This window comes from Scomber scombrus, chromosome 4 (genome assembly GCF_963691925.1).
Source record: "Scomber scombrus chromosome 4, fScoSco1.1, whole genome shotgun sequence".
Classification (NCBI taxonomy): domain Eukaryota; kingdom Metazoa; phylum Chordata; class Actinopteri; order Scombriformes; family Scombridae; genus Scomber; species Scomber scombrus.
In genome coordinates, this window is record NC_084973.1 from 34,368,987 (window position 1) to 34,378,109 (window position 9,123).

The window sequence follows — 9,123 nt, forward strand, 5'->3', positions numbered from 1 at the left end:
TCTTGCTATGTGACATCATTCGGAGCCAGACCCCCCCCGCCGTCACAGCTGTCAATCATGATGTCACAGCGCCTCGTTAAATAATGACATCATCAAAAACAAACAGACCAGCAGGGGACGATCCAGGACCACAGACAGGAAGTGATGTCACACTTGAAAGAGGAAACATGCAAAACAAAGAAACGAGACTGAGGAGTAACCTAGCAACAAGGGTCAGAGGTCAGAGCGTCCTCGGAGGGAAGTGATGTTTGATTGACAGGTCTGTGGTAACTACGGCTGCCCCTCCCCCTTCCTGTGAATCCCAGCCAATCAGACCGCGGCGGCCGGTCGCTCAGCAGTTGCCGGAGTTACGAAATTCTCCGTTCTCGGTGATCTGCAGCGATGACGTGTTGCTAGGCGACAAGCCGTTCCTCTGTGATGTCACCGCGTACCGTTCCTTCAGCTGAGTCAGCGCCGCCATCAGACGACTGTTAGCAGCATCGAGACTCACTATCCTCTTCTCCTGAGAGACAGACAGGTAGAGAGACAGACAGGTGAGAGACAGACAGGTAGAGAGATTGACAGGTGAGAGACAGACAGGTAGAGAGACAGACAGGTGAGACACAGACAGGTAGACAGACAGACAGGTAGAGAGACAGACAGGTGAGAGACAGACAGGTAGAGAGACAGACAGGTGAGAGACAGACAGGTAGACGGACAGACAGGTGAGAGACAGACAGGTAAACAGACCTGAGCCTCTATGATCTTCTGTTTTGAGTCGACCACAGCCTGCATGTCAGAGTGATCCTTCTTCAGCTCCTCCTCTACAGCCATCAACCTGCACAGGTGAGACAGGTGAATATACACACACACACACACACACACATACACACACACACACACACACAAAGACACAGACACACACACACACACACACAGGTGTGCTCACCTGCTGATGATGCTGTTCATCTGGAGGTCTTTATCGTCCTGCAGCCTCCTCAGTCGGCTCTCTGTGTCCTCCAACCGAACCTGAAGTCACAGCGGAGGGAACGTTAATGCTGGAACACCTCAGAGCCCAAGCTGTTCCCAGACCAGCAGAGATATGTAATCCCTCCAGTGTGTCTCCTCCCAGTTGGACCTGGACCTCCTCTAAAGGGGGGCGTCCAGGAGGATCCTGACCAGGAGCCCAAACCACCTCAGCTGGCTCCATGTGAAGGAGCAGCAGCTCTACTCCTAGCCTCCCCCAGATGTCTGAACTCCTGACCCGATCTCTAAGAGCCCAGACCCTCTCTGCTTGGATCCAGCATCTCATTGTTTGGGTCACTACCCAAAGATGGTGAGCAGAGGTGAGGGTTGGGACGTAGACTGACTGCTACACTGAGAGCTTCACCTTCAGGCTCAGCTCTTTCTCCACCAGGACGGTCCGGTACAACACCAACCCCCCCCGGGCACACAGGTGGTCCAGTGGTTAAGAGCACATGCCACGTACGCAGCCGACCCCGGTTCGAGTCCCGGCCAGAGGACCATTGCTGCATGTCACACCCCCCCCCTCCCATCCCATTATTTCCTGTCTGTCAACTGTCAAATAAACGTGTCTGTGCCTGAAATAAATCTTTAAAAAATCCATGATCCATGGCTAGCACACAAACAGGATCAGAGACCAGGGACAGCCCTGATGGAGAGTCCAAGAAGGCCGGGTACTCTGACCTGCTGTTCACTGCAGACACACAGACACCAGTCAGAGTCTTCCTCCCAAAAACACCAAGTCACAAGGAGGCCAGCTCCTCTCACCCTGCTGACTCCAGAACCGTGTCCGGCTCCTCTCCAGGAGTTTGGTTTCAGAGCCGCTGCTATGTGTAGAGTTCACTAACTATATCTAGCTGGTACCACTCCACCTCCCACACCAGCTCCAGCTCCTTCCCCACCAGCCAGGTGACGTTCCACGTCCCTAGAGCTAACCTACGACACCTCTACCCATCACACCTGACCCCCAGACATTATCCCTGCAGGTGGTGGAGGGTCCAGCCACCAGACACTCACCAGCAAGCTCCCCTCCCAGGCCTGGCTCCAGGAGGGTAACCTGGTCTTCCTCTTGCTTGGGAGGTTCTAAGTTCCCTTTCTTGTTGCTTCATTCGGATTCTGTGAATAGTTCTTAGTCTGGAACCTCACCTGGGACCAGTTTGCCTTGGGAGACCCTACCAGGAGCTGCTTCCAGCTCCTCAAACCACTCGACCACGATCAGGTGACGAACAGGATGTAAATAACAGAGAACAGCAGAAGAAGACATGCAGATATCTCAGGTGTGACTCACCTGGTACTCCTGCAGCATGCGCTGGTTCTGCTGATCCTGGACCAGCAGGTGAGCTTCACATTCCTCCTGCCGCAGCGCTGCAACTCGTAACTTCTCCTGCAGCAATGCAATCTCCTGCTGATACTACACACACACACACACACAGGAGACTTCAGGTGATTACACTTAAACACACCTGTACGCCTGCTCACAAAGCATGCTGGGTCAGGGCTGTTACCTTATCGATGAGCGTGTCGTCATGGCGATCGTCCTCCGCCTCTCCGTAGGACGAAGCAGAGTTCATGTTGAGCAGCCAGGCGGCCGTACGGTCCAACGCACAGGGAGACGGAGCCTGAACACACACACACACATAAACATGCTGATGTGTTGCTATAGTAACCATCTGAACCAGAAATTAGACTCCACCAAGCCTTAGCCTGTTGTTTCCATGACAACAGTAATCCCATCAGTGCCAGGCAGGTTGTCATGGTAACAGACCGGTTACCTTGGTAGCGGATCGTTGTTTTTCGGGACTGTCTCCTTTGGACGACGACGATGTCTGTCTGAGCCGTGACTGGCCGCTGCTCGGCCAATCGGGACTCGATGACATCATGCTGCCGGAGGCGGGGCGAGGAGGGTAGGCGGAGCCTCCGGCGCCGCTGAGCATGCTGGGAGGTGTCCGGCCGCGAGGCGGGCCCGGCGGAGCGGAGGAGGGGGGAGGGGGCTGGTCAATGCGTCTCTGAGGACCTGATGACGTCTGACGAGGGGGGGCGGAGCTACCTGAGGGGCGGAGCAAGAGCAAACTGACATCATCAAACATTAGGGCCAATTAGATTAAACGTGTCATACACACACACACACACACATTAGTGTTAGACTTAGTCTATGGTCTCAGGTTGCTTTATATATCATGTATGTATCACACCCATACTTTACCTCACACAGACAGGAAGATAGAATGAATGTTTGTGTCTGTTTAGCTGTTGTTGTGTTTCTAGTAACTGAATCATGTTTCAGGTCAGAGTGAATGTTAAAGGCTTCAGTAACTGTCAGCAGCTCAGTGTAAAGTGGGCGTGTACCTGTGAGCGTGTCAGTGAGTGACAGCGCTCGGCGGGAGTATTCCTCTCCACTGCTGCTGCTCGACATGGCCGACATTCTCTCCCCCCGCTCCCCCCCCCTCTCAGGCCCGCTCAGACCCACAGACATCTGGGTCAGAAATGCCGGTTTGGTTGCCATGGCGTTTCTGTCCTCTGCGACCCCCTGCGACCCCACCGAACCGTCGGAGGGCGTGGCGTCGGCCTGCTGCTGCGGTTGCCGTGGTGACGTGGTGGTCATGTGATACACGGGGTTCTGGAAGGACAGGGGGAGCAGCCCCGTCCTGCGCTGCCATTGGCTGTCGTCCAGGCCGTCGCTAGGGGAGGAGTCCTGCAGGTCCACCAGAGACAGGCTGCGGCTCTCATTGGTCAGCTCCGCTCCCTCACGCCGGCCCCCATTGGTCAGTTCAAAGCCCGCCTCGTTCTCATTGGGCTCCGAGTACGAAGAGCTCGGCGCCGGAGAGCCCTGTCGGCCTGCAGCACAGCAAAGGTCAAAGGTCACAACACTGAGCTCAGGGCTTACACAACAGCATGGATAAAGGTCAAAGGTCAACGGTCACCTGACGCCGGCTGCAGACTCGATCCTTTAGTGACAAAAAACAAATCTTTGTTCTCTGGAGTCGGAGACGGAAGCCTGGTGAAGTCTACCAAACTACACACACAAACACACACACACACACACACACAAACATTACTTTAAAGAAGAATTACACATCTGTAACTGAAACACTATCAGCCACATTTCATCTGCTGACCCTCCGTCCAGTCCGACGCCGCCCTGCAGGCCGATGGAGGGATTGCAGGCCGCCAGAGGAGGAGAGAGGGGCGGAGACAGAGGAGGCGGAGACACCACACGTTGAGGCTCCGGAGACGACACACACACGCCCCCCGAATTCACCACGCCGCCCGGGTTGGCCAACGCCGCCGACACGTCTCTGAGGATCCGAGGAAGAGGGCCGAGCTTCGCCAGGCTGGACTGAGGAAGGACAGACCGGTGGAGGTGTGTTACTGGTCAGGTGTGTTACTGGTCAGGTGTGTAACTGGTCAGGTGTGTTACTGGTCAGGTGTGTTACTGGTCAGGTGTTTTACTGGTCAGGTGTGATACTGGTCAGGTGTGATACTGGTCAGGTGTGATACTGGTCAGGTGTGTTACCTGGTCTAGTTCAGTCAGCAGGGTGTGCAGGCTGGACAGCTCTCGGCCGAGGTCGATGTATCCGTCGAAGCCGGCGGTGTGATTCAGTCCGTCCGGGTTGGAAATCTCCTGCAGGAAACGCTGCATACTGCTCCACTGCCGCTCCACGAAGTCATTCATGAACAGCATGTACTCCTCTTTAGTGCCGAACCTGCAAGAACAGGTAACAGGTGAGCACACAGGTACGGCTACAGGTGAGCACACAGGTACGGCTACAGGTGAGCACACAGGTACTGAGTGTCAGCAGTGCCTCACAGCCCTCCAGCACCTCCACTATTCACTATGATCCAACTGTGGCAGACTGTGATTGGCTGCCTGTTTGATTGACAGACTCACTTGCTGAAGTTGGCGAGGTTCTGGATGACTTTAGCGATGAGGGTCAAAGTTCGCGCCGTGCGCTCGTCGGGGTATTCCTGCATCAGGTCGAACAGAGACGGTGACATCACAGCCGGACACAGGAAACGCAGGAACAACGAGGCGCTGATGAGACGCTCACTGATGTCTGGTCGCCCCCGGTTACCGCACTCCTGTCGCCATGATGCAAACACTTCCTTCAGTTCCCGTGGAAACACCCTGGAGACAAACATGACACAGAGTTCAGCAGTGATGGAAGACGTAATAATAATGAGACTTTATTCATCGAGTACTTTTCAAAATCCAAGTACCTCAAACTGTACTACAGTAAAGTACAAGTACCTCAGACTGTACTACAGTAAAGTACTAGTACCTCAGACTGAGTAAAGGTGCGGATCTATCTAAACAGACTCAAAGGCACATCTACTAAACACTGATTTAAATGTGGTGAATATTTATACAACCACTTATTTTATATTATTATTACTTTGGGTGAAACTTTTTATAGGCAGCGTACAAGTGGCTCAGAGTTGTTCTTAAAGAAGAGAACAACTGAAGGGACAAGAAGGAGTCTGTGTGTGTCTGTGTGTGTGTGTGTGTGTGTATGTGTATGTGTGTGTATGTCTGTGTGTATGTGTGTGTGTGTGTGTGTGTCTGTGTGTGTGTGTATGTGTGTGTGTGTGTGTATGTGTATGTGTGTGTATGTCTGTGTGTATGTGTGTGTGTGTGTGTGTGTCTGTGTGTGTGTGTATGTGTGTGTGTGTGTACCTGTATGAATCGAGGATCTTGCAGAAAGCGAGTTCACAGCACATCCTCAGGTTAGCTTGGTGCTCTGCAAGGTCAGAGGTCGCACAGCGGGACGGATCCACCTCACAGTTCTCGTCTGATTCGTACAGAGCTTTAATGAACTCACCTACACACACACACGCACACACAGTAACACACACACACACACACAAACACACACACACACACACACAGACAGACAGTAACACACACACACAGGCACATACACACACTATTGTTCAGTCATCAGGTCAAAACTCTGAGGTCACAGCTTCATGATGTGTACTGTGTGTGTAGTGTGTGTAGTTGTGTACTGTGTGCGTAGTTGTGTACTGTGTGTACTGTGATTGTAGTTGTGTACTGTGTGTGGTTGTGTACTGTGTGTACTGTGAGTGTAGTTGTGTACTGTGTGTGGTTGTGTACTGTGTGTGTAGTTGTGAACTGTGTGTACTGTGTGTGTAGTTGTGTACTGTGTGTGTAGTTGTGAACTGTGTGTACTGTGTGTGTAGTTGTGTACTGTGTGTGTAGTTGTGTATTGTGTGTGTATTGTGTGTACTGCGTGTGTAGTTGTGTATTGTGTGTAGTTGTGTACTGTGTGTGTGTAGTTGTGTACTGTGTGTACTGTGAGTGTAGTTGTGTACTGTGTGTGGTTGTGTACGGTGTGTGTAGTTGTGAACTGTGTGTACTGTGTGTGTAGTTGTGTACTGTGTGTGTAGTTGTGTACTGTGTGTGTAGTTGTGTATTGTGTGTGTATTGTGTGTACTGCGTGTGTAGTTGTGTATTGTGTGTAGTTGTGTACTGTGTGTGTGTAGTTGTGTACTGTGTGTGTATTGTGTGTACTGTGTGTGTAGTGGTGTATTGTGTGTGTATTGTGTGTACTGTGTGTAGTTGTGTATTGTGTGTAGTTGTGTACAGTGTGTGTAGTTGTGTATTGTGTGTGTATTGTGTGTACTGTGTGTGTAGTTGTGTACTGTGTGTGTACCCAGAGCGTCCTGCAGGTACTTCTGTCCAATCAGCTTCAGGTATCCTTCGATGCTCTTTGTGGCCAACGTGTTCTCCCTGAAGATCAGCTGGTCGTTGTCTCGGCAACGGTCCACCTCTGACATCATCAGGTCCGTCAAGAATTCCTGCACACAAGGGTCAAAGGTCACCTGTTAGACGGGTGGGTGTAGTCTATGTATACAGTGGGTGTGGCATGTATGTGTGCAGCGGGTGTGGCCTGTGTGCTGTGGGCGGGGCCTATGTGTGGTGGGTGTGGTCTCTGTGTGTGGTGAGTGTGGCCTATGTGATGTGGGCGGGGCCTATATACAATGGGTGTGGCCTATGTGTGCAGTGAGTGTGGCCTATGTACAGTGGGCGGGACCTATGTGCAGTGGGCGGGGCTACCTTGGCCTTGCCGGTGCTGTGCAGGATGTGAACCAGAGCAGCAGCGAGCTCTTCTTTGGCCCTCAGGCTGATGGAGGCTTCCAGCGTGTTGCAGAGCAGCAGGTAGTTGGAGCTGATGTACTCTGCGAACTCTTTGTACTGCTCCATGGGCAGGATGACGATGCTCTGATAGCGAGCTTTGATTCTCACGGTGGGAACCGAAGACTTACCTGAAACACAACTGGGTCAGTTCATGATGACTGGAGACAGTTTGGGTCATTAGAAACTGATGAGAGCTCAGAGGATGAATTGAACTATTGTATTTACATTATTTTTATGCTGCTTGTCCTCTAACATGCGTCTTGCAGTAACAAGATGACTTCAGTCACAAATGTTTCTTATTTTCCATTTTAATAAAAGTGTAACTGCTGACTCACCTCGGCTGGTGCTGGGCGTGCTCACTGAGTACCACTTCTCCACCAGCTGTCTGCCGGTCACCATGGCGACGGGGATGTTGACCAACCCGACGTAGCTGCTCTTGTCCTTCTTCCTCTTTCTGTCGGTGTCCTTGTAGAGGTGAAGCGTCACTGCGCCGACGGACGGCAGGCTGCTGAAGTCGAAACGCTCTCCCCAAAATATGTTGTCCGTCTTCAGTTTACACGACGTCCGAGCGTAAAGACTGTCGTCCAGACACAGCTCGCAGAAGTACCTGAAGTACAAATACTACAGTCACTACACAGCTCGCAGAAGTACCTGAAGTACAAATACTACAGTCACTACACAGCTCGCAGAAGTACCTGAAGTACAAATACTACAGTCACTACACAGAAGTATCTGCAGTAACTAAGTGTTGCAGTGCTTCTCTGTCGACAGGCTAACTGGCTCCACCGTGTTTGTCCTTACTGTCATGAGGCCCTCATTGTTTTCCACCTCAAAAGGTGTGATTGTTAAAGGTAGGGTATGTTATGTTGTTCAGAGGCACTTCTTGTTATACTGGGTGAAATGGTCCTTCTATTATCAGAGGTATCAATACATTATGACTTTAGAAAAAGGAACGGATCAATCAGACCTCTGTGACACCGAAAAGCAAAAACCAATCAGGTGCCTTCATGTCTAGTTCTGCATCCGCCCCCCTCTCTCTCTGCCTACTTCGCACGTGCACAGTCTTCACCTGTCGCTGTTGCCGGAAAAAAACAGCACACTTCTCTGCAGAACTACAGGAGGAGGTGATATTTTAAAATCTTGCTAGCTCTCTTGCTAGCTTTACAAAACTACATACCCTAGCTTCAAGTAGCTCCCGTAGTCTGGTCCGGAGGCTCAGCCCTCATAACAGAGCCGGACTGACTGGGGTCGGCACTGATGCTCGCCAGTTAAAAGCACGTCTGTATGAATATTTGTGTTCGTTATATGTTTAAACTCTCTGAGGTCACAGCGTGAACATGCTGCCAGTTAACCTGCGAACAACCAGCCAGACTCTGTTCATAAGTCCCAGGTTTAAAAGGGACTGAGCTGTGGGCCAACGTTGGTTCCAGTCAGAAGCCGAGGTGCTGCTGCTCCGTTCAACCGACACAGAATCACACGGACACACCTGGATTACCACAAAACAGGTCCTAATACTGCATAGACCTCAGACTGCACCACAGGGGACATTCATTCACCCCTCTACATGTAGTTAGAGTTAGAGTGCTGTGTAGTTCCCTCTATATGCATATGTAACACCGCTACATGCAGGTGTAGCAGCAGGTGTAGCAGCGGGTGTAGCTGCGGGTGTAGCTGCGGGTGTAGCTGCGGGTGTAGCAGCGGGTGTAGCTGCGGGTGTAGCAGCAGGTGTAGCTGTGGGTGTAGCAGCGGGTGTAGCAGCGGGTGTACTGACCGTTTCTTGGCGGGCAGGTCCTTGGCTTCGATCACCCACACTGTGAGGATGTTCTCCAGACGCCGGCTGTTGTCCTTGTTGGGGTGAACGGCTCTCCGCAGGTTCTCCATCCATTTATCTCTCTCTGCTGCCGAGCGACACGAGAAGCACTTTGTCCCTGTCGAAGTCGTTACCTAGGAGATCAAGGGTC

At 51.8% G+C, this 9,123-nt stretch overlaps 1 protein-coding gene across 1 annotated transcript in view; it reads right to left on the bottom strand.

Annotated features, from left to right (window-relative positions):
- Positions 1-331: 331 nt before the first annotated feature.
- LOC133978584 (disabled homolog 2-interacting protein-like) overlaps positions 332-9,123 on the bottom strand; it is a 20,847-nt gene continuing 12,055 nt past the window's right edge. Inside the window, exons 7-22 of the mRNA XM_062416853.1 lie at positions 8,934-9,106; positions 7,498-7,769; positions 7,082-7,290; positions 6,678-6,822; positions 5,678-5,822; positions 4,892-5,128; positions 4,504-4,706; positions 4,119-4,344; positions 3,924-4,015; positions 3,349-3,837; positions 2,775-3,049; positions 2,508-2,621; positions 2,291-2,413; positions 929-1,008; positions 730-817; positions 332-502 (exon numbers count right to left, since the gene is read on the bottom strand). Coding sequence (XP_062272837.1) covers positions 332-502; positions 730-817; positions 929-1,008; positions 2,291-2,413; positions 2,508-2,621; positions 2,775-3,049; positions 3,349-3,837; positions 3,924-4,015; positions 4,119-4,344; positions 4,504-4,706; positions 4,892-5,128; positions 5,678-5,822; positions 6,678-6,822; positions 7,082-7,290; positions 7,498-7,769; positions 8,934-9,106 — 3,042 coding nt within the window. The remainder of the gene's footprint in view (positions 503-729; positions 818-928; positions 1,009-2,290; positions 2,414-2,507; positions 2,622-2,774; positions 3,050-3,348; positions 3,838-3,923; positions 4,016-4,118; positions 4,345-4,503; positions 4,707-4,891; positions 5,129-5,677; positions 5,823-6,677; positions 6,823-7,081; positions 7,291-7,497; positions 7,770-8,933; positions 9,107-9,123) is intronic.